This window comes from Papio anubis, chromosome 6 (genome assembly GCF_008728515.1).
Source record: "Papio anubis isolate 15944 chromosome 6, Panubis1.0, whole genome shotgun sequence".
In the NCBI taxonomy this organism is placed as follows: domain Eukaryota; kingdom Metazoa; phylum Chordata; class Mammalia; order Primates; family Cercopithecidae; genus Papio; species Papio anubis.
The window spans coordinates 34,518,960-34,544,235 of record NC_044981.1 but is presented as its reverse complement, the minus strand read 5'-3'; the positions used below and the strand labels follow the sequence as shown (position 1 = coordinate 34,544,235).

The 25,276-nt window shown below is 45.4% G+C and overlaps 1 protein-coding gene across 6 annotated transcripts in view; it reads right to left on the bottom strand.

Annotated features, from left to right (window-relative positions):
- The window catches only part of BRPF3 (bromodomain and PHD finger containing 3), a 35,798-nt gene extending 20,067 nt beyond the window's left edge, over positions 1–15,731 (bottom strand). For 4 of the 6 annotated variants that reach the window (XR_001901731.3, XM_009205008.4, XM_009205010.4 and 1 more), the window contains exons 1-7: positions 15,057–15,272; positions 10,717–12,190; positions 7,693–7,849; positions 5,072–5,203; positions 2,618–2,746; positions 2,005–2,317; positions 973–1,275 (exon numbers count right to left, since the gene is read on the bottom strand). Coding sequence is in view for 5 of the 6 variants with exons in the window: in XM_009205008.4 (XP_009203272.1) it covers positions 973–1,275; positions 2,005–2,317; positions 2,618–2,746; positions 5,072–5,203; positions 7,693–7,849; positions 10,717–12,190; positions 15,057–15,153 (2,605 nt within the window). In the remaining variant the exon portion in view is untranslated. Of the gene's footprint in view, positions 1–972; positions 1,276–2,004; positions 2,318–2,617; positions 2,747–5,071; positions 5,204–7,692; positions 7,850–10,716; positions 12,191–15,056; positions 15,273–15,504 lie in introns of those variants that run through there. The other 2 variants (XM_003897516.4, XM_009205009.4) reach the window with 2 other exon arrangements.
- Between the last annotated feature and the right edge of the window lie 9,545 nt (positions 15,732–25,276).

The window sequence follows — 25,276 nt, the reverse complement described above, 5'->3', positions numbered from 1 at the left end:
GCACAACTCTGCACTGCCACAGCCCCAGAAGTAGGGATACAAGTGGCATGCTGACTGTCACATGGGGAGTCCAGAGGAATCACAACGGACACAAAGCCCTCTGATGTCAAATGTGATCTCTCAACCACGTCCCCATTCTCTGCCAACCTGAAATAAAATGGGCTGTTACCTACAATCTGGGCCCCTATCCATTGGAAGTAACTTCCAACGTTTTGAACTGTGTGTGTGACAGGCTCTCCCAACCTGTAGGCTCAGATCCAAAGGCAGGTATGAGGGAGACAATTCCATCCCCAATGAAGGGGAAGAATGAGAAGCAGCTTAGCTTATAACGTTCCTGGGTTTCTGAGAATCACTTCCCCAGCTGTCTTTTCTTCTTTTTTGTCTTTTCTCAAGATTAAGAAAATCTGTGGAAACCAACTATCTTTTATAGTCTGGCCTCTCTACTTGAGATGGGCCTATAGATTCAGCCAAATGGGGTAAAAACCATGAGGTGGCTCAAAAGCCCGGGGTCTTTCCTTCTCTGCTATCCCCTCACATCCCAACCTAACCTGCTCTAAGAGTCTCTCCACATGATGATACAAGGTAGGCTGATATTTAACTGGTATGTACAATACGGCTGTATCAGGTGCAAAATACTGACATACTTAATTGGCTAATAAACAGCTGCTGGGCTGCAGCACCTGAAACTCCCCACAATCCAGCAACTAAATATCCACATCAGAAGCCTTTGGGAGCCCACTCCAATACAACAGCCAACATTTACTGAGATGGATAAATTTTGGTCTCTATTGATTGTTAAATATTTTGAACATCATCCCTGCGTATACATGGAAATGTGACCCTTCCAAGAGCTTTTGCTTGCCCGTAAGTGTCAGATCTAAACTCAGAAAGGATACCCCATTATTAGATTTCAGCTTAGCCTTTATCCCTCTTTACCCTCCAACCCCCTGCCTGCCTGTGACTATCTCTCACCTCTGTCCCCATCGTCTTCTGGCTCCTCCTGCAAGGCCTGCTCCAGCACAGCTGCATCCCCCTGGGGCCCTGCTGGCAGCTCCCCATTGGATACTGTCTTGTTCAGTGATGGTGGCTGTGGTGGTGGTGGCTGTGCCAGCTTCTGCCGAAGGGCATTGATCTCCCGGCGTAGCAGGCGGACACGGCGGGTGCGGGCCCCACTGGACCGCATGGCGCTCACCAGGTCCAGTTTCTCCAGCAGCTCCTTCAGCTGCACCTCTGGGGACAAATGGGCCCGGTTCTCTGGGATGAGGATGTTGTCCACTGCCAGGGAGAAGGGAGGACAGAAGGGGCTGAAGGACCTGCCCAGCACAGGGCAAGAGAAAGGGGCCGAATCCTTCGGATGCAAAACTCTCTCTTGGAATGCCTGGGCCAGCAGCTTCCAGCAGCGTCACTGTGGGCCTTGGCCCTGCAACACCACTGCCCAGAAGGCAGCCACAAGGACAAGGTCAGAATCTGGGAAACGTCTGCAGGAAGCAGTTCACAGTCACGATTATGGGCTCCATGGAGCAGGCATGAGGCAGCTTGGCAATACCCTGGCCTGAGTGACTGGCTGCTGCCATCGAGAAGCAGAGAGCAGGGACAGGCAGCGTGTGGGGCTCAGAGGCAATTCCATTTTTCTGGTCCTCCACCTGCAATCTTCTGAATGAGCCAGACACACACCAGCAATGCACTCTCCCTGTCCCATGCTCCAATGCCATACAGAGGGGATCCAAGAAAGGAAGACCTCTGATGAGGCTTTAAGCTTTTCAAATAGACCACTAGTACCTGATTCCCCTTTTCTACCACTTAAGAAGTGCTGAGTGCATTAGTTAAACTTTAACCCTTAGAACTATTCTAGCCACAAAGGTATACCTCAGTCTGTGCTCACCCTCAGCTTTGCTCCTGGAGTCTACCTATAGTCCCAAAGACCACCCTGATCCCTCACTCTGTAGACTCTGTTCCTGTGCCTCCTCCTGGCCCCTCTCCTCCCCACCCATCCAGGCCTCTCACCGTCTTCCCAGGAGAAGCGGTAAAAGTCTTCCAATTTGGGTGACTCGGGCAGGTGAGTGCCCCTCTCGGGGTCATAGCCGATGTTCTCTGCCTGCCGCCGGGCATGCCGTAGGATGGCCCCTCCCAGGTCCCGCAGGCGGACAGCTGCTCGGTGGAAAATTGTGTCTTTAGCATTATACTTCATGCAGTTGGTAACTATAAGGTTAAAGTCCTCCTCAAACTCCTCCAAGGTGCGGTACAGGTGGGACTCCAGCTTCCGCCTCATAGTAGAAAAATCCATTGGCTTGGATATGAATTCCAGGTAATCTGGAACCTAAACATATAAAACCTGTACAATTACAACAACCATTTACTAGCCAAACAGGCACACCCTTCACCAATACTCTTGGCCTCCTCGGTTTCTGATTTGGCCAAGCCAGGCTAACTCAGAGTCCTATGGTCCTGGCCCACCCTGGCCTGCTGACCCCTCATCAAGGGCAAATCTACTAGCTTTGCCAGACCCACCCTCCTACCCCTGGTTTTGTACATCCTGTGGTCCAACTCCTTCCTACCCTACTCAGACCCTGTTCCAGTTCAGGAAGAATTTACTACTTGGAAAGTGGGGGGAACTTGCCTCACTCAAGTTGACTGGTTCTGCGAAGATGTGTGCAGGATCCTTCTCCTGCAGCAGGTCCAGTGTTGTCCTCAACAGAACATTGAATGGCATCAACTCCAGCTCCATGGCAGCCTGCTGGACTTTGACCTGTGGGGAAGGTGGGGTGAGATCAGATCAGGACATCTCCTGCAAAACTGTGCTGAAACTTTTTCGTGATAGCTTGACTTTTACCAATCATGTACAACAAATTTTCATAGAATATTAAGCTGACCAGTATGAGGAGCTATCACTCAACCTTCAGCCTAGGAATAATGATACCAACAGCTACTATTTTATGATTGTTTCCTATGTACCAAACACCATACTAAAATTTACAGTAACAATAATTATCATTACAATTACAATAATTAACACTTCTATAGCCCCTACTAAATGCCAGGTAATGTTCTAAGCATTTTATGTAAAATAAATGAGTATATGAGGTAGGAACAGATGAGGTGTTTTACAAAGAGGAAACTAAGGCACACAACGACTAAGTAACTGGCCTAAAGTCATAGCTAATAAGGAACGGAGTTGGAATTCAGTACCAGACAGTGGTTCCACAGTGAGTGCTCTTGACCATTATGCCACACTAACTCTGTACTTGTATTACCTCTATTAATCATCACGATAACCCTGAAACAGAAATTATTATCCCCATTTTACAAATATAGATCAGAACAAGGATCACCAAGGACTAAAAGAAAAAAAATACAAATTAAAAAAATATATATACAGAATCTGAGGATTAGAGAGAGCATGATGCAAGAGTTATTACTCTAAGGTTATCTGGCTAGAAAAGAATAGAGATAGGATTTGAACCCAAGTCTGACTAGTCCAAGGGACACAATGATGATGTAAAATGTGCTTGAACCAGAATTTCCCATTCAGTGTGCTGAGGTACTGATTCCATCAGCCCTTGGAGCATCTGGGTCAGCATGGGGTCACCAGGGCCTCCAGGCTTACCCCCGCAAGTGGCAAGTAGCTTCATATATTTACAGTAGTATGCTGTACAAATGCTATTTTCTACATATGCCCCAATGTGAAAAGTTGGGAAGCCACAAATTAAGACTATAGAAAATTCCCACCTTTTGGCTATATCAAAACAGGCCTGCCTACTTCCCCAGGACCAGGGCCTTTTTCTCTCTCTCATTTCTCTGAATCAGAGATGAGATAAGAAGTTCAGCTGTGGGATCATGCCTGGGATAGCACAGACATTTTGAACCCTTGAAGAAGGTCCTGAGATGTCCTCCATGGCCACCCATGGTAAATATGGCATGAGATGCCGAGGCTATGAGGAGGAAACTCAGGCTACTGGCCTGCTAGAAAAGGGGTTGTGCTAAGGCTGAACAACGAATTAGAATTTGGAGAAAGAGAAAGAAACATCTTTTTTTTTCCTCCCTTTTTATGGAGAACAGGTCTTGCTTTGTTGCCCAGGTTCGTCTCAAACTCCTGGACTCAACCTATCCTCCTGCTTCTGCTTCCCTAAGTGCTGGGATTACAGGCATGAGCCACCGTGCCCGGCAAGAAAGGAACATCTTTAACCCGGGCCTCTGAAGCATGTGAGCGACAGCTGCTATTCCTAGCCCAGAGAGAACAGTTTTGGCTTTTCATCTACTCAATTAATAGTATTTGCTCTCTGCCATGCGCAGTAGACACTGCAGGGAAGCAAAAAATTGATAATAATAATAATGACAGCAGCTGACACTTCTCTGTCACTATGTGCCAGGCACTGTTCTAAACTCTTTACATAGACTAAGTCTTCTAATCCTCAAAACAACCTTATGATGTAGGCTCTATAATTACCCCCATATTCCAGGTGAGAAAACCGATGTATTAAGCGATTGAAGAACTTGCTTAACGTCACATAGGTAATAAGTAGAAGAGGCAGGATTTAAACCCAGGAAGTCTGGTGCCATAGCTCGTGTTCCTAAACCACTATATTACACTACCTACCTCAACATTTCCTATGCTCAGGGGCTTAAAATCTCCTAGAACGGAGGATAAATAGAAAATTTAAATGATTCAAGACCATAAGTGTTTAAGAGTCAAGTGGGAACCCTCAGAAGTTCCCAGGCCAGAGGCTTTCAACTGATGATGCCCATTAGAATGGCCTAAGAAGCTTTCCAAAATCCTCAAGGCCAGGCTCCCTCTGAGACTTCCTGAATCAGAAATTCCAGGGACGGGCCCAGGCATATATATGATATTAAGCTTATGCTTGAGGCTACCAGGAGCTGAAACCCAAAATATAGAAACCACCAGTAGCACCACAGCTAATACAAAGTAGGCAGCTCTTGGAGCCTACAATCCTGGGTAGGGAGGGGAGAAAGCAAGCTAGCATAAGGCAGGGGCTCCCAGATTTCCCAATACTAGACTAACAGTCGGAGAAAGTGACCTTGAACTAGGGCTCTAGGGCTGGGGGCTCCTCCTTACCTGCTCCCGTTTGAGCTTCTCTCTCTTCCGAATCAGCTCAATCAGCAGCCGCGCCCGCTCCAAGTCATGCCGGAGCTTCTGCCAATACTTCAGCTCTTCCTTCACTGCACTTGTCTTCTCATCTTGCTCTCGCTGCAGGAAGGAAGAGAAGAGGGACTAGGAATCTCCTTCTTGCAAAAGTCCTCTCCCTGTTCACACCTCCTGGGGCTGCAGCAGGTAAAAGTCTTGTCCCCTTCCTTGACCCACAGTTCCAAGAGCCCTTCCACCCTTCTCTACCCCATGCCTTCCTCCTGAGCTGCCCCAGTATTATAGCACTGTTTCTTCATTATAAAGCAACAACCTTTGCTGGAGTAGGATCTGGGACTGCTTCCCCCTACCCCCCAGGTATACCAGAGAGCAGCTATGGCCCTTTGGGTCAGAAAGAATTTCATTAGAAAACTGACCTCAGGGGTGAAAAGAATTTCACCCTAGAGCTTTCACTTGGCTAGAAAACAAAGTGAGGTTCTTACTATAAGCTTGAACATACTTTGGTAAAACAACAACAAACAAATTATGATTCCTGCCCTAGAAAAGATTACAGTTGGAGTCAGGGGAAGGGAAGAGACCTAGAGCTTGAAGCACAAGGGCATATTAGCATAAAGATAATAAAAACTAATAATATAAATGCTAAGAGGATACAAAATAGAAGATCTGAGTAGGTGGAGGTTAGATCAGAGAAGCTTCCTGGTGAAGAATCTTACTAGAGTTTTACATATAGGTAGGTGACAGACATGGATGGACAAAGTAGTAAGGAAGGTGTCTCCTGGAACCAAAGGGATGAAAGGGGTAGAAATGTAGAGGCAGAAGTAGTGATTCTTTGCTTAGTGAGCAAAACAGGCTGACCAGAACAGAGATGCTGGAGAACTACAAAAGTCAAGGAAGATCCAGGATATAGCTAATAAGAAGCTTCAAATGTAAGGCAAAAGAGCCTTAACTTCGCCTGCCTAGAAAGAGGAGTATACTCTGGAAGAGGAAGTAAGAGAATGGAAGAGCAGGACGTTGCTCACCTAGGCCTTGCTCCTCTCCATAGTCAGACATTCCTGCCCCAAAGCCAAGCTTATAAAATCAAGAACTAGGCCTTTCCCCAAAGGACAGATCCCCACCAATGTCCCTGCCAAGCACACCTGCCCAGATGTAGGCAGCACCCTCCCTCTACAACCTCTTGGCCATGGAGGATCCCAACAGCATGTGAATAAGAAACTACCAGTTGTAGAGCAAAGAAAGAATTAGAGGCTAGAGATCACCTAGAAAGCTATTGCTGAGATTAAGAGGGCATGGATGAGCAGGAGAGCTGCAGAATGAAGACAAGAAACCATGTTGAGAAAGCCCCCAAAGCAGCTTAAGGGATGATTAACAGTGGCCCATTAGGGAGTAAAGAGTCAAAAGTAACTCCAAGGTGGGGAACTCTTGATATGAGTCAGGAGGGAGGGGAGAGCCATAATGATGGGGAAATAAGTTTACTGAGAGGAAAAAAGATAATTAATGTCCAATATTTGAGTTACAAGTTAACCACATCCACATGGAAATGTCCCTGAGGGACTGATGGCAGAAAAAAGGGATGAGGACAAGACAAAAAGTCTGGAGCTGCTATGATACAGTTATTGTCAATTATGAGAGTGGACATGTTCTCTAAGCAAACAAGCAGATAACAGAGCCACTGGGAATGTTACCATTAAAGAGCAAGAAGTGGGATCAGCATAGGGTATGGTCAGAGAGGTAGAAGCAGCAGGAAATGGTATCACAGAGAAGCTCTTAGACAAAGTGATTTGTGGTGTCAAATGCAGCCCAATGATCAATCAGGTGAGAATATAAGGAAAGACTTCCTGGGACAAGGTAGCTGATGTTTTAGGGGAGGCTTCAGTGAAGCAGGTGGACCAAAAGGTTCAAGGGGGCCAGATACAGGCTTATACTTCAGGAGTTTAGTTACAAAAGGCAAAAGTGAGATCAGACAGAATGCAGAAGGCACCAGACTCACATAAAGCTTTGCTTCATCTCTGGAGCAGCAGTGTGGGAACACTTAAAGGCAGAAGGAATAGAACAGGTAAAGGGGGGAGAAAGAACTAAATAGTTCAAATAAGGGAAATTAGGAGCAGAAAACATTAAACATGCAGCAACTCCAGTTGCTAATGGCTAACAGCCACCACAATTGGACAGGCTATGTGCTACAACTTAGATCGTAAATTTGTGTATTTACTATGAAACATTTTTTGGCAGATGGCAGTATAATGTCTTGAGGAAAGGGCGCCTTTTCCTAATTAACACAATGTGGCCACCCTGGCTCTCATTCAGCCTACTTCTAGCTTTCTGCCACATCTAGAGGATTTTTCCCACATATATGGAAAGCTGGGCGTGCTCTCCACTCTCCCCTAGAATTCTCTACAAAGTCAAGCCTCATCCATTCAGAAGGAGTTGCTTGACGATCTCTATAGTGCTGGGGGTTGTTCCTGGGATGGGCCACCCAGACAGGTAGGCAAAGGCTCCATGGAGGGATCAAGGAGGGATGCCAGCCCCACCCCAACCACCATTCCTTTTCCTTCACTCTCCACCTCCCTCTACCAGTCTCAAATCACCACTGCACCTACCTGCTCAGCATTTCTTTGGGACTGCAGATGGGAGTGCAGGCGCCGGATAAGAGGGACACCATTCCGTGCCTGCCGCTTCAACAGCCAATAGTTGTGAAGCCGCTGCATAAACTGGTTTTTCCTCTGAAAGGAGAGACCACTACAGATCTTGTTCAACCTTAAGTAGAGGCACATGTAAGTGAAAGACAGGGTCAGTAGGCAGCCCAGATTATAGCCCATGCATCCTATCCAGACCCTGGTTCATTTCTGAACCTTATACAGGAAGACAGAATAAAATGGCCAAATACCTCACCTCAGAGAAAAGCTTGAAAAGGACAGTAAAGTTAAGCAGCTCAGATTCAGCATGAGGTATTTCATTTGCTTTTCCACCTCTTGCCTTGCAGTCCTAATCCTCCAAAAGAACCCTCTCCCAGAACCCCGTTTCCTATGGTCCTAGACTTCTTCGTTCCAGGTATGGACTGAGAAACAAGCCTATGCCTCAATACCCCCACCCTCCTCTTATAAAAGCAGTGAAAGGGAACAGGAACTGGGGTAAGCTATGGTTAATGTGGCCACTATTTCCTGCCTTCTGCGGCTGAGAGTCCCATCAAACCAGGGAGTAGCCCACAACCAGGTTGAGCCCAATGCAACCCCTTAGAGTTGTTTGACCTCTGGTTTTTCATGGTATAAACCTCAGCAGCCTAAAAATGTTGTTTAATTTTGAACCAAATGAAAAAAAAAATTGGATCTAAAGATGTAAGAGGATGGGAAATGTGAAAATGCAGCTGGCTAAACTACTCAAAAGTCTTAAGGTCAGGGTTTAAGCCAGTAACTCCTTGGGGGAGGAAAGGGTATGAGAGGAATTAATGCAAGCCTATAATATCTGTCTTTAATATCCATATTGCAAGGTGGGTATCATTATTCCCATGTCACAAAAGATGGAAAGGCAGCATAGGAACAGAAGCTGAATAAACTGTCAAAATAACTAATGCAGCTAATAAGATGGTGGATCTGGGTTGGACCTGAATCCACGATCTCTCTGCTATACCATGGTACATCCCCAGACTGGTTATCCACAGGGTAAGCAAGGCCTCAGTGCTCCTGTGATGTTTCCTCTCCTTTTTTCTCTTCATGCCACTCCATTGAAACAAAGATAAGCACAGCTAAACAAGTTGAAACCTTAGAAGGATGGGCATGTTGGGCACGACATTGCTCACCTAGGCCTTGCTCCTCTCCACAGTTAGACATTCCTGCCCCAAAGCCAAGCTTATAAAATCAAGAACTAGGCCTTTTCCCAAAGGAGAGATCCCGACCAATGTCCATGCCAAGCACACCTGCCCAGATACAGGCAGCACCCTCCGTCTACAACCTCTTGGCCATGGAGGATCCCAACAGCATTTGTGCAGGTAGGGAAAAGAATAGTAATGATAAAATAGCAGCAGCAGCAGCAGCCACCATTTATTGAGCACTTACTATTTGCCAGACACTGTGCTAAGTGCTTCACTTATATTATCTCACTTATTTCTCACAACAGCTCTATGTGGTGGGTTCATTTACAAATAAACTAAGGCTTAGCACAGTTAAACAACTTGCCAAAGGTCACACAGGTACTAAGTGATAGAAATGGGTTTCAAATGTCAGTTTGTCTGGTTCTTAGTCAGCAAGCTCTGCTGGCCCCAGCAAGAGGCATCTAGAACAACCTACATGTCAACCAAATATTCTAGCCTCAGGGTAAAACCTCCCTACAGATGGGAACTAAGCATCCACCCACTTACCTCAGGAAAAAGAATAACCTAGAACAGCTCTGTGACTAGAAAACACATTCAGAGTCACTGAAATTCTAACTTGGGTAATAGCTGGCACTAAGAGCCTCCCCCTTCCGATCTTGCACTTATGTCTTCTTCCCAGCCTGGCAAGTCTGGTTGCCTATTCATAGCTCTCATACAACTCTTTCCCCAGCACTCCTTTCTCTCTATGCTTCTCATCAAGAGAGATGGGCTACAGGAATGCAACCTAGAGGCATCATGAGACCCAGCTCTTGTGGTATAGGGTCTGTTACTTTCCACCTGGTTCCACCCCTTAGAACAGGACATGGCATGTATTAAGTGCTCAATAAATAAATCATTGAATGAATAAAGGAGTGAACAACTTTACCTCCCGTGTTCGCAGTTTCTTCATCTGGGGGTGTGGGAGAAGGTGCAAGGACTACATCAGATGAACAATCTCCAAGACTCTTTCCTGCTCTAACAGTGTATACTGTTTAATGAACACCACCCAAGATAAGCCTCTGCTAGGAAATCTTCCCTATTCTCTTGCTTCTCTGCTAAGCTCCCATCCCTCCAATGGCTCCAGATACCTCTCTGATATTTTAAAACAGGTACCATGGGCTCTCTACAGACTCAATGGGGGTCCACAGAGCTTAGCTACACAGCTGAACTGAATGATCCTCTTATCCCTAAATCTAAAGCTTCAAAAGGAGGAATACCATGTTCTCTCCACACCACCACCCCCTCATACCCAGGACAGAACTTGCTGGACAGCAGATGGACATGCCAATCCTCTGAAACAGTGGTTCTTCACTGGGTAATTAGTTCTACCCTCCCCAAGCGTTTTTGAAAACATGCATGAAGAGAGTTTGAGGTTGTCACAAAGACCAGGCAATGGGGGAGATGATGCAACTGGCATTTACAAAGACCAGGGATACTAAACATCTAGAAACATACAGGACAGTTCTAATAATGAAGAATTACCCTGTCCAAAATGTCACTTAGTGCCCCTATTGAAAAATACTGTCTAAGATATCCTATCAACTGAGTTTCTAAGTAACTTAAGTGTTTTATTTCACTTTGAAATAAAGGAAATACATTACTCTGAGGGCACAATCAAAACCATAAACCAGGCCAGGTGAGCCTGGGTCAAAAAAAAAAGTTTAAATTTGGGGAAGAGAATAGTGTCTAACTGTGCTTAGGGAAGGCCTGGCACAGGGCCAACACCAACCCAAGAAGAAACCATGAGTCCCTAAGGAGCCCTTCTGGGCATGCTTACCTGTAAGAGGGTATCTGTGGCACAGTGACCAGGGGGAGAGTGGAGGGTGTGTCTTGGCCTGCTTCCTCTGGCTCCTTCTTGATCTTCTGCTTCAAACTCACCTTGTTCTTCTTGGGCACTCCCTTGAGGGGGCCACTCACCCCGCCTTGGCCTTCCTGCTCCTCTTCCTCCACTTCTTCCTCTTCTTCCTCCTCTCCATCACCCTCCTTTAGCCCTTCCTCATCACCAGTCTCACTGATGCTTCTAGGGGAGTCGCCCTTCCTCCGAGCAGTGGCAGTACTTGGTGGCGAGTGGGCCTCACAGTAGGCAGTCTTGCGCACTGTAAAGATGGTGCCATTGAGGCTGGTTTCGCGCATGGGCTCAATCTTCATGAAGAGCCCAGCCCGCTGTGCACATGTCACATGGAATGCTGTGTAGCAGTTCACTTTATGGCACTGGATGGCTGCACCTAGCCCTTTCTGCTTGCAGATATAGCAGGTTAGTTTCCAGCGGGCAGGTGGGATATTGTCAATGCCCTCAATAGGTTCCAAGAACACGGTGTTAGCAAAGCAGACTTCAGGGATCCAGATGGCACACACCACATGGGCCCAGTGCCCATCACTGGTCTGTTTGAAGGCGCCACCCTTATTGGGGCAAAGGACGCAATCCACAGGCCGGGAGGGAGACTGCAGGCAGCAGCGGCATAGCCACTGACCCTCAGGGATGTAGGGGACGCCATAGCACTCCTGGTGTACTGCCAGGTTGCAGATGTCACAGAAGAGAATAACGTTGCTATTGTGACATTCATCATCCAGGCACACACAGCAGAAAGCGTCTTCATCGATGAGTGACTGTTGGGCCCCACTGCTGCGACTCTCCAAGTATGACTCTTTCTCAAGCCGGTCTACCAGTAGCTCAAAGGTGTCTGCAGACACCAAACTGTGCCCATCTACTCGCCGCTTTTCATTCACCATGTCCAGCCAGGCAAGGTCCTCCTCATCCATGTCATACTCTACCTCTGCATCCAGGTCTTCAGGTGGCTTCTCAATGTAGCGATAGTAGGCAGCAGGCAGCGGGGGTGCTTCTGGCTGGATGCCTGAGTCCACCATCCGGAAGCTTGGCTGTGGGAGGTGGAAGGAAGTACCAGATGCATGCTTGGAGCAGGATTCCTTCTTTTTGCCCTTGGATGAGGGTTTCTTGGACTTGCCAGGGAACTGAGGCTGTTCACTGTTTTCCTTGTTACTATTGCATTCAGTGATATCCTGGGCAGTTAGCTCATCCTCAGTGATGATTTTGAGTGGGTCATAGATGCTGATACGATGCAGGCGTCCATCAATGTCTACCTCGACAATCCGCTGGGCCTGGGCATATGTTAGGGTCTCCCGGGTGGGTGAGCACTTCAGACTGTAGGGGGATGGGGAACGCCGGCCCTCGGCATTCTGCCGGGACTTCCGACGAGGCTTCCTCATGGCACCTGGGGACTGAGAGGACAGGCCTAAGGAGAGAAGGCCAGGAGACTATGATTTGGATGCCCTTATGCACCCATTCATCCTCCTATATGATCAAGCATCCACCAAGAGGACTGGCTTTTCCCTCTGTCTGAACAACCTGCCCCTCAGGCATCCACATGGCTTGCTCCTTCACCTCCTTTGAGTCTTTCACTTCTTCAAGTGAACAACACTACTCAGTGAGACCTTCTCTGACCACTTTATCTAAAATTGCAAATCCTTTTCCTCCACCAGCAATCTACCTTTCATTCTGCTTTATTTTTCCCTTTAACACTCATCATCTTATACCATGCTACATAATTTACCTACTACTATGTTTATTGTTTCCTTCCTTCCACTAGAATGCAAGCCCCATGAGGGGAAGAATTTTTGTTTGTCTTGTTCACTGCTGTATCCCCAGTTCCTGGAGCAGTGCTTAGCTCCTAAGTAAACACTCAATAAGTATTAGTTGAATGAAAGGAGAAATCAAACACACACGATCCCTGCCCTCAAGGAGCCCTGTCTAACTGAAAAGACAGAAAAGTAAACAGATTATTACAGTGTAACATGGGGAAAGATCTAAATGTTCAAATGATGTACATAAAGCTGTGCAACAGCTAACTACGGAAAAGCCATGAGTAGTTAAGGGTTTAGAAAAGAAAACAAGAACAGCATCCACTGTTAAGCTCTGTACTGAACAATGGGCCCCGTCAGAGGATCAAAAGTCACAGGTCTAGAGTCTTCTCCCAATACATCTTACCACGATGAGAAACCCTACTCCTTGACCCTGCCTAGAGGTGAAGGCGTCTGAAATGCCTGTAACACATGGTCTAAGGGCTTCAAACTACAGTATGCAGGGTATTCCCTACAAAAGGCAGCATCCAGGACAGCGGTCCCCAACCTTTTTGGCACTAGGGACTGGTTTCGTGGAAGACAATTTTTCCACAGATGAGGGTGGGTGGTGAACACTGTTCCACCTCAGATCATCAGGCATTAGTCAGATTCTCATAAGGAGCATGCAACCTAGATCCCTCACATGCGCAGTTCACAGTAGGGTTCCCGCTCCTATGAGAATCAATGCAGCCGCTGATCTGACAGGAGGCAGAGCTCAGGTGGTAATGCTTGCTTGCCCGCCACTCACCTCTTGCTGTATGGCCTGGTTCTTGACAGGCCACAGTCTGCGGCCTGGGGGTTGGGGACCCCTGATCCAGGATACACCAACTAGTACATTTTAAGGCAGAAACAAACCCTAAAAGCTCTGAGAGTGGCTCCAAGAGATCTCTGAAGTTGTAGTGGCCTGTCTAGGACCTTCATTCACCTAAGGCCAAGATGATCTGGGCAGTATCTGAGGTAAACTCTCAATGCATTCTGCTACCTCAAAAGTCTCTCCTAGAACACTTATATCTAGTCTATCCTTGTACAGCCAAGAGAAAGTCCTAGTTTCCCACGTCATTCTCTGGATGACAAGCTCATAAGGAGCTGCGGTAGGCAGTTACCAAGGCTGTCACCACCAGGAGAGACCTTTGGGGATACAGGGCCCCCATGGTGTGGGCAGACTTGGAAGGATATGAACAGGGAGAAGATTTCAAAGAGAAAAACAATTCATCACCTTGGTTGCAGGGTCTACCATCTATATAAAGTAGGGACAGTGATGATAAAAGCACTTTTTCCAAACTACAAAGCCCTCTTAATATTTCTCACAACTACCTTAGGAGATGGTGTAGCTACTATGATCTACACACAAGCTCAGAAAGATGTCACTCAACCTAAAGCGAGTAAGTGATAAAGCTACAATTTGAACCCAGATCTTCCAATGCTCAATTCCTCTCGGTGGGAATTAAGAACACCACAGAGGTGCTATGGTCTGGTACAAAAAGAGGCTCTGGGGCAATCTAAGTTCTAATCTTGGCCCTCTGTGACCTGGAGAAAGTCCCTTAAGCTCTCTATGCCTCCATACTCCATCAGTAAAATGAGGGTAATACAATCTAGCTCTCAAGGTGCTACTTGTTAATAAGGTATTATTAACATCCTTATTTGAAAGGCCTTCCAATCCCAAAGTGTGACTGAAACAAACAAAAAACCAATTTGGCTGAGGGGCAGTGCCAGGCGGGCTGGCACACCCCATTTGGAGCCAAAGGAAACAGAATCATCGCAGCAATTCTGTCCGGGTTCCAGAGGCCCTTGGCTACTGGATTCCTTAGAAATGCCAAGTCCCTGGGGGCAGACAGGGCCAAAAGACCTGCTTCGTCACCCACTCCTCCAAAGGCACCGAGGCCCTAGGAGAGGTGAGAACATCTGCCTCCACACCGACCCCAAACAGCGCAGACACGCGATGCGGCGCCCCCTTTCATGAAAGCCGCTCCATCTTCTCCCTCCCCACCTGCCACCTCCTCGGCTGCTCAAGCATCTCTCGACCACGCAAGACTCTACACAGACGTGTTTTGTCCCACCCACGCCTCCAGACACCGGGGAGAAACTCTAGAGGGGGAAAGGCTGCTGCTGAGGGAAATGAAATGAGTTTCGCCCACAAGGAGCTTACAGTCTAGACGAGTTTTTTGGCGGGAGTTTATCAATCTACACAGCCCTTCCCACATACACACCTCCAACACATCTCCAACATCCCCCGTCCCCCAGATTTCCTCTCGGCACCCCCTGACCCTCCGCTCGCCCACCCCATCCAGGTCCCCGAAGAATGAAGATCTTCTGCAATCAAACTGTATCTCCTGCACCCCACACAAGCTACTCAGGAGACAAGGAGGACCCTAGCCAAGGCTCCTGCTCCTTTAAGGGGGCACCTCTTCCAGAAGAATCTTGACCCCTCGGAGAAGAAAGGAGGGAAATAACATCTCCTCAGAGGGGAGGGGGCGAGCGCACCAGAGACAGCCTGACGTGGAGTCCGACCCTCAGACAGAGAAAGCGAGCGCCAGCGAATGAGCGGGGCAGAGAGGCGAGAGCCCATTGGTCGCCTCATCTGCCCGTCAGAGGGACCCAGGGGACCAAGGGACGCTGTAGGGGCGGAACTCTCGTCTGGCCAGGCCAATTGGAAGGCGTGGTGGGGGCGGGGTTTGGCGGCTCGGAATCCAAGGCTTGGGGGGAGACAAGATGGCGGCTGCGGGAGGGGGTCCTCGCTTCTCAGCTCCCCCGCTCACCCGCCTTCTCCTTCCCTGCCGCCGCCCTCGCTCCAGGAGAGAGCTTTCGCACCGCCCCCGCCCTGCTCGGAAAGCCCCCCGCTTCTCCGGTTTCCCCCCGTGCAGTCCCTGGTCCCCGTAGGCCCCGCTGCCCCCGCCCCCGCTCTGTCCGGCCCCGCTGCCGCCCCCATTACCTCAGCCGCCTGCCCGGCCCCACCGTTCGGGGCCCCTGGGCGCGGGCGGGCCGGCCGCCGAGCAGGTCGGCGCGGCCCGGGAAGCGGAGCGCGGTCTCCTCCCGCGCCTGCCTCCGTGGCCTCCGCCGTGCCCCCTCCCGGCCCGCGCTGGGGCCCCGGCCCGGCCGCCGCCGCCGCTCCCGGGGGAGGAGGGGGAATGGAGCCGCCGCTGCTGCCGCTGCCGCCACGGAGCCCGGCCGAGGGGAGGGAGGGATCAGCCCCCAGGCAGGATCCGCCCCTCCGGCCTCCCCCCGCCACCTCCACCCCTTCCCTCGCTCCCTCCCTGACTCTGCGGGCTCTCCCGCTGAACAGGAGCGAGAGCGCGAAAGAGGGGGAAACGGGAAAAAAAATCCCCCCGCCCGTGCCCGGCGCGGCGGCGGTCGGGGCGGTGCGGAGAAGAGCGCGGAGGCGCCGCCGCCGCCGCCACGGGGCACCGTCCCCGGCTCGGCCTCACGGTGGCGGTGCGGGCGCGGCGGGGACACCGAGCAGAGACCGGGTCTGCACCCGCCGCGATCCCTGCGCACGACGGCCCTGTCCGCCACGGGGCGAGCCCGACAAGAGGGCTGTGGACGTTCGGGTCTAGTTGGGAGAGACAGGGGTCCCTGACTCTTGAGCGGTCAGTCATTTCCTCCCCAGTCCTTGTGGGTGACGTGGCTACGGTTTGGAGCAGCAAGCCCCCTCCCCGAACTAAAGGGCCTCTCCAAAGGTTAAGTCCGGGCAGTCATTGAGGTCAAAACCGGTCTGTAGTTTCTTGGGTGCAGGTGCCTACACGACTCCCAGAAAGTCGCGTCTCCCCCAACCCCCATGCCCAGGACCTGAGGACAAAGGTCTAGCGATTGTCCGTCCCCTCCCCCAGTGAGGACAGCCGAGAAAGACCTGCCTTTGTTGTGTACAGGTGAGCGTCTTGTTCCGCACCAGACATTCGTTTTTTTAAAAAAAAAAAAAAAAAAAAATCTGACTTTCCGTTTAAAAAGAGTAAACATAAAAGTTTGACAATCTGCTTAAGTATGCCTGATAGCTGGTCTGTCACTGTGGGCATGGGAAACACTTTAAACCTGACTTGGTTAATTCAGTGCACTAGGCGGCTTTCTAAAAGATGCTTGACAAATGGCAGCATCAGACCAAACTGGCTTTTGTTTTGATCTTAAAAAGAGAGAGAGAGAGGGAGGGAGGGAGAGAAGGTCTCCATTACCACCTCCTTTTGCCTATAAACTGGAAAGCTTACCTCGTATGACTGAAGTCTTAAGCACCAAAAATAATGATGTTTATAAAGGACGTATGGATAAGCTACCTATAAATGTGAAGATCAATGACAGTTTGAAAGTGTTTCCTCTGCCTGCACTTGTGGTGTAGCTGGTGAGACTCAATTTCTTGCTTGGTTCTGATGATCAAGGACATGTATTCTAGAGTCAGGAGGATGAAGGATAAAGTCTTAGGATCCAAGTTTTCTGAATGTTTGAAGTGAACATACTGCTACTTTTGAAGTATAGATGTTTGTTATACTAAGGAATTTAAATATAGAGAGTTTCAAAAGTTTGATTAAGGAAGCTAATTTGTTTCCAAGTAAATAGCATCTTCTGGCAAAGAGATAGTACAAAAATGCTTCTGTTAACCAATTTTTTAAATGCAAGGGGGGTTGCTTGTGGAGCTAAGCACGGGCAGGGCAATGTTTTGAAAGCTGTGAAGATGAAATAGTATGAATTAATGTCAAGTGTTCTGAAGCTTGGGGGAATAATCATTTGGAGAGAAGGTGTGGAAGAAAAAGATGATTAATTGTGGAAGGGAAAGCCCCAGAGGCAATTACAGTACTTTTAGTTAAGAAAAAAAAAGTCTGAAAACTAACAGAAACAATATCGAATTTCTTGTTCTTTTAAAACATGAAATGTAATAATCATTTACACATATGACTAGTAACTTATTTCTTGATGGTTGTTCTCAAAATTTATTTAGCACAATTCCCATTCGTGTGATCAGGAGCTATCTTTTTCCACTAAAATGAATGGATAAATGCTTTGAGAAAATGCATTGGTTTCCATTTGTAAGTCAAATGATTTAAATGCTGTTGGAAAGGCATTAAGGCAACCTAATGCATGTTATTTTTTTCAGATTTTTCTGTTTAAAGCTTTATTTAAAGTTTAATAAGGTCTGTTAAGACCTTATTCAGCCTAAGTGTTTCTCTTCCATTTTCAACATTTTCAACTTCTATTTTTTTAATCATAACATTACAGTTGCCCTCACTTTAATTTTTGACATTTGGAATTGGTTTCTATGAGCACAACTGCACAGGTAACCAGTTCCCTGTTATGGAATATTAAATGTAACATGGAACAATTATATTATTAAAAACAAATTTGGAACATATATCAGAAATCCCAGAGGCACTACATTTAATTCACTTTAATCTTTTGCTATTTTAAACGGTTTAAATTCACTAGTCCTTGACCTTTTCAATAAACCATACAGCAATTAAATTCAACAAACAGGGGCGCGGGCCTTTAATTCCAAATAGTTGTTTTTAAAAATCGTCCAGCTGTAAGTAGAAATCAACTTATTTGGGATAGGAGAAGGTTTTACCATTTAAAACTAAGAGAAACATGAATACAAAAAAAGATCACCTTTTCCCCACTTCTTTCTTTCACACTTCCCCCTCACACTTTTTTTCAGCGTCTCAGGATATCTTTGTTAATGCTTCACTATTGTCATTAGTTTATCAGGCCAAGAAACCTCTCAAGGGTCAGACACAATACCCACTGGATTAATAACATGTGGATGATGAGAAAAAAAATAGGCCTTGACTGATAGTTAAATTATTTTTAATAGAATATTCCTTCCTTAGAAACTTGACTAAAAGGATTCTGAAACCACAGTTGGAAGGAATATTTGAGGTTGGAATCATTGTGATACTTTTACACTAATTAAAATGGTTTAAGAATGTAAAGTTTGCTTAGAAAATGGGAAAAGTTTAGCTAGGTTAACAACAGGTCTTAAATAGAATAACATACCACACCCTGTAGATTTAATTCCATTTATGTATTTCTAAAACATATTCATTGACCACTTAGAGTGTGTCTAATACTGCACAAGTTTCTTAGGAAAATAATGACAAAATCTCAATCTAGAAAGGGACTAATGATCACAAGTATAGATAGAATATATTTTTTCTTGCCTTGAGTAGTGTGCGATCCAGAACAGTAGAAATAAGTAGAAAACACATACAAGAAAAAATAGATAAGGCAGTGAAGAGTATGGAGCCACCATTATTCAAAGAAGGCTTCTTGGAGAATGGGAGATTTCTTTAAGCCAAGTTCTAAATCATGATGGATGTGAATTGGTGAAAAGAGTGTAAAATGTCCTGTCGGACAGTCCAGGCAAAGGGAAAATGTGCAGGGAATAATAAGGAAATTATCCTAGCTGGTATGTATGGGCAGATGATAAGAAAAAGGTTGAATTTGGTAGGAGGTATGACAAGGGGACAGGGATGATAAAAATAATACCTAACACTTATGTACAAGGTACTGTGCTTAGTGCTTTACATACTTCATTTATTAAAGATCTTTGTTGCACTTAGCAGAAAACCAACTTAAATGAGTTTAGTAAAGAAAATCAACTCTCATAACCAGAAAGCCCAGGGGTGCATCTAGCTATAGACAAGATCAAGTCAAGGGACTCAAATTATGTCATCAGCATAGTGTATCTTGCAATTTCTCAGCCATCCTGAGCCAATAACTGTGGCCAGAGGGACATGCTGCTTGTCATGTATCAACTCCTGAAACCAGAGGACATGAACAGGAGAAGATTCTACAAAGAGATAGTAGGTACATGTACAAACTAGGTCCAATATGCACACCGTATCTTATTTATCAACTTACTAACTCTATAAAATGTTGTTGTTATCCTCTTTATGTATTGGAGAAAGTAAAACAGGAGATCCAGTAAACCTGGAAGAATTTACTATAGGTAATTAGGCATTATGAAAATAAAAAGGCATTAAGCAGAATGGTGGAAAATGTGGTAGAGAAAGAGGAAAAGGAAGGGTCAAATCAGATATCAGATGACAAAGCAACTGTTTTGTCTGATTGGACATAAGAATAAAGGAGAAGATTGAAGAAGAATCTAAGTTCAAACTTGGAAGGTTTTCACAGTTTGGTACAATCATTGCAAATTAAGAGGTGGCAAAGGGTCGCTCGGGAGCTCCTATTGGAGGTGGGAACCTGAGGATTGAAGAAATGATAGAATCAGCTCAAGTTCTCTGGAACCTCTTTTGGTCACACTGAAATACCTATTTATTCAATTATTATTTGTGAGCTGCTGGTAAGGTTCTATTTTATGCCTGTAAAGGCCACAAAGGTGAAAAGAGTATGCTTTCAGACTTGAAGGCACTTACATTCTAATCACAGTATAAAGCAAGGGTATTTATAACTGGAACATGCCGCAATATAAGCACTTCAAGAGAGATGCCAACAAAGTGGCAAAGTTTGGAGAAGGGAGTAAGCTCGTCTGTTTGGGAGAAGAGGGAAGGCTCTGTGAAGAAAGTGCTATCTGAGCTCCACGTGAAAGCTCTCCGATAGGTGTCAGCTAGAAACATGGTGGAGGGAGTGTGGTCCAGGCTGAGCCACCAGCATGAGTAAAAAGAAAGAATGCATCAAAGAATAAAATTTCAACAGATGAGTCCCAAAGATCCAGTTGGCTTTTATTAGCTGTTTATGAACTGAGCAACATCCAGTCTACAAAATAGAAAGGAGCTCCTATGAGCTAAACAAGTAGGTGAGTTTTATAGGCAGGAAAAAGTGAAATGAATCAGGAACAATGAGCAAATAGCAGATTGGTCAAGACTATTTTTCTTTATAGGAATATAAATGAAATCTTGTTGGTTTCATGGGATTTGACTGTCATCTCTCTCCTGATTTCTTGAAGGGTCAGATCTTACAGTAAAATACAGGTTTTGGTTTGGTGTCATGGAACCTCTCAGCATGAATGACTCCATTTGGGGTCTGCTGTCTTGTCTTTAACACATGGAATGCCATAAGATTGATTCAGGAAACAGTTACCCATTGACCCAAAAATGAGGGATATGAGAGAGAAGGCTGGTAAGGTAAAGTCAGAGCATGAAGACTGTTGGGTAGGGAGCTAGACATGAAGGGGCAGGAGACCCTGATAGTTTTTAGAACTGGGAAATGACTTCAATTTCCCTGCTTTAAGTTCTAGTCAGGCTTGAGTGTGATACAGTGTGGTTTATATTAGCTATCCAGTATGGCTTGCATTATCCTCTTTGAACTTGAATTCTAGCTAGAACATTTTGCCATATACTCAGTGGAATGCTAAACCAAGCAAGCATGAAAGCAAGTAGTATGTGACAAGTATAAATTGTTCAACTTGATCTAATGTCTTATCATTTCAACCTTTAGTTAGGATTTCTATTAAATCCTAAACTCTTAACTGTGAGTGAAGCCAGGACACCATAAAATATAATTCCATATTTTAGCAGAAGTACCAACCCTGAAAGTAGCCATCTTCTTGGCATAATTTTACTGAAGGGAGAGAAAATACACAAAAATAATAGCACATAGTAAAGTAGAACCTACATTTTGGCAGGATTTCTGTAAGTGATTTATACGCATATTAAAGTTGAGAAGCAGTGAAGTAGAGGATTTTAGAGAATTCCAGGATTAAAATACTCTCTGAGAAAAAGGTAAAGTTAAAGGATTAATATTAGCTTTTGATTACTCAAGAATACCTGTAGTAATAAAATATATGTTTCCATTTATATGAAATTCTGGAAAATGCAGACTGCTCTATAATGATAGTAGATTGGTGGTTTCCTGGATGTGGAGGGGAGGAGGGACTATAAAGGGCATGAGGAAACTTTGTGGAGTGATGGAAACATTCTGTAAGTTGATTGCAGTGGTGGAGAAACAGGTATATTCCTTTGCCAAAACTTAAACTGTACAGAGTAGCTGTCTTTTATTTTACATAAATTTTACCACAATTAAGTTGATAAAGCATACCTGTTGCAATTTTTAGACTAATCATTAACATTAAAAGAATGAAAAAATGAGGATGCAACTCACAAACTAGTACAGAGGAAAAAAAGAATAAAAAATTCAACCAACCTAAAAGAAGTCAAGGAAAGAAAAGGAAATATAGTAAAGGTGAAACAAATAGAAAACAATGAAATGATGGCAAATTTAAATTCAATTTATAATTTACATTGTACACTGTAGAAAGAGTAGTCCACAATGAGTGGGACATTTCTGGAAAAGTTTAATGATTGGATGGTTAAAATGTCTGGCTTGACCACATGCATTTGTCCCCACTCCCTCCCCTAACTTCAATAATGTTAGTAAAGAATAAAAGAAATCCACAAGACAATGAAATCCACAAGAACAAAGAGAATGGAGGAAAAGAACAGCAGATGAGATTTACTATCTCAAGAAATTGAACTAAAGAAGTACTAGACGTGGGGCCACCAGGAACCAATGAAGACGGGGATGAAGTGTCACACTGAAAACGGAAATTAAAGGAAAACTCTACATACTAAATAATAAGATGCTCCCCCCAGCCCCAATCATCACCATCACATTTCCTTGCCTAGACTGATGAGGAAGGGGAAATCTGGTACAAATTACTGGAATCTGGTGGTCTAGAAGGGGGCTAAGAGGAAATTCCATGAAAACATTTCTAGTCAGTCCATCCTTTTAGTTGAAATAAATGTTTCATAGATCAAAATTCTTAGGGGTCCTGCCTCTTCCCCCAGTCACATTGCAAAACACTGGAAGCCAGGTTTATTTTAGAACTTTGCTGCTGTTTGTTTTTGTTTTTTGAGATGGGGTCTGGCTGTGTTGCACAGGGTGGAATGCAGTGGTGTGATCACAGCTCACTGCAGCCTCAACCTCCCAAGCTCAAGCGATCCTCCCACCTCAGCCTCCTGAGTAGCTGGGACTTCAGGGACACAGCATCATGCCTCGATAATTTTTTTTTTTTTTTTTAAGAGACAGGGTCTCACTTTGTTGCCTAGGCCAGTCTTGAACTCCTGTGCTCAAGCAGTGCTCCCAACTTGGCCTTCTAACATGCTGGGATTATAGACGTGAGCCACCATCCACAGCCAGAACCTTGCTACTTAGATTATTGTCCAAGAACCAATAGTATTGACATCTCCTGGGAGTTGGTTAAAGATGTGGAATTTTAGGGCCCACTCTAGACCTACCAAACCAGAATCTGCATTTTAAGATCTCCCTACATGATTCACGTGCGTATTCAGGTTTGAGAAGCAATGGATTACAGAATGTTAGAGAATTCCGTGATTCCTCTCTGAAGATGGAGAAAAGACCTATTTATGAATACTGGTGATGGAACATCTTCACTAAAATATCCAGCCTGTCACCTTTTGCCTTATGCTGAAGCTCACCTGGTATCAAACATTCCCCACCCCTACCCCAACACACAGAGTTTTAAACAGCTTTTAAAAAAATTACCTCAACATTGAATAAACAATCAAAAACCAACAGATATATGAGGAAAGTATCATGAATGTCAGAATCCAAGAAAAAAGAACGGGGAAAACAGACAATATAGAGAACCAAAGAAAACAAACAAAAATCTCTATGAGCCTCAAAGAGTAGCTGGCTAGGGCTAATGGCTCATGCCTAGTAATCCCAGCACTTTGGGAGGCCAGGGTGGGAGAATCGCTTGAGGCCAGGAGTTTAAAACCAGTCTAGGTGACATAGAAATACCCTGTCTTCATTTAAAAAAAGAAAAAAAAAAAGGTACTGGGCGTGGTGGCTCACACCTGTAATCCCAGCACTTTGGGAGACCAAGGTGGGTGGATCACCTGAGATCAGGAGTTTGAGACCAGCCTGGTCAAAATGGCAAAATCTCGTATGTAATAAAAATACAAAAAAATTAGCTTGGCATGGTGGCAGGCACCTGTAATCCCAACTACTTAGGAGGCTAAGGTAGGAGAATTGCTTGAACCAGGGAGGCAGAGGTTGCAGTGAGCAGAGAGAGTGCCACTGCACTCCAGCCTGGGCAACAAAGGAAGACTCCATCTCAAAAAAAAAAAAAGATGGGGAGGCCAGGCTCTGTGGCTCACACCTGTAATCCCAGCACTTTGGGAGGCCGAGGTGAGTGGCTCAGTTGAGCCCAGGAGTTCAAGATCAGCATGGGCAACATAGAGAAACCTCGTCTCTACAAAGAAAAAAAAAAAAAAAAATAGCCAGGTGTGGTGGCATGTGCCTGTGGTCCCAGCTAGTTGGGAGGCTGAGGCGGGAGGATTGCTTCAGTCCAGGAGGTTGAGGCTGCAGTGAGCCAAGGTTGCACCACTGCACTCTGGCCTGGGTGACAGAGACCTCCTCTCAAAGAAATAAAGATAGCAAGGGGAGGAGAGAGAGAGAGAGAAAGGGAAGAAAGAAGGAAGAAAGGACAGAAAAGAAGGAGTCAGAAAAGAGCAAATCTTGAATATTAAAAATGTGAAAAAATTTTAAAGTCTGTAATGGAAGAGTTAGAAGGTGAGATTTAACAAGTCTCCCAGAGAGAAAAGGAGATGGAAAATAGGACAGAAAAGAGAATAAAAAAGAGAATTTGAAGATGAATTTAAGAAGCTCAACATTCCATTTACAGTAGTTCTAGAAAGAGATGAGAATTTTTCCCAGAAATGAAGGTGGTGAGTTTCCAGAATGAAAGCCTCCCCCAGTGCTCTGGTACAATAAGTGCAAAAATATCTAAACCAAGAACAGTAGTGATAGAAAAGGAAAGAATCCAAAAAGTTTTTGGAGAGAGAAAGCAGGTCAGATACAAAGAACTAGGAATCAGAATGGTATCAAGAAGCTATACGGCAATTAAAAAAACTCAAATGCTGAGAAACAATGTTTCCAATAGAAAAGTCTATGCCCAGCCAAAGTATCAAGTGTGAGAATAGTATAGACATTTTCAAACATTCAAGATTTCACATTTATCTATGCTTTCTCAGGAAATAACTGCATGACATTTTTCACAAAAAATGAGGTAGAAAAAAAAAAAACAAGAAAAGTAAAATACATGGGATCCAGGAAATGGCTTTGGATCTGAGTCCCTGCTGAAATCTCATGTCAAATTGTAATCTCCAATGTTGGAGGTGGGGCCTGGGTGGGAGGTGATTGGACCATGGGGACAGATTTTCTGCTTCCCCTTGTTACTATCATCACAATAATGAGTTCTCATGAGATCTGGTTGTTTAAAAATGTGTGGCTCCTGCTTCCACCCTTCCTCCTGCTCCAGCCGTATATAGTGTGGGCTTCCCCTTTGCCTTCCTCCAGGATTGTAAGTTTCCTGAGGCCTCCCCAGAAGCAGGTGCCACCATGTTTCCTGTATAGCCTACAGAACTGTGAGCCAATTAAACCTCATATGTATACACACACACACACACACACACACACACACACACACACACACATACATATATATATAAAATTAACCAGTTTCAGGTATTTCTTTATAGCAATGTGAGAATGGACTAATACAGGATTCAGTATAAGAAAGAAGCAAAAGATATCCCCAGGATTATGGATTATGATGAAGGGAAATTCAAGGAAGAGAATTGTGTGGCAGGTCTAAAGTGAAACCATTGGAGTAAGAAGACGAAGGACTCCAGAAACAATCGGAATGGATAGATTAACACATACATTTGACCATATGAGAGGAAGTTTTTCAATATTGATGAAGAGTTTCTGGATGGATTTAATAATGTATACATAGAAAA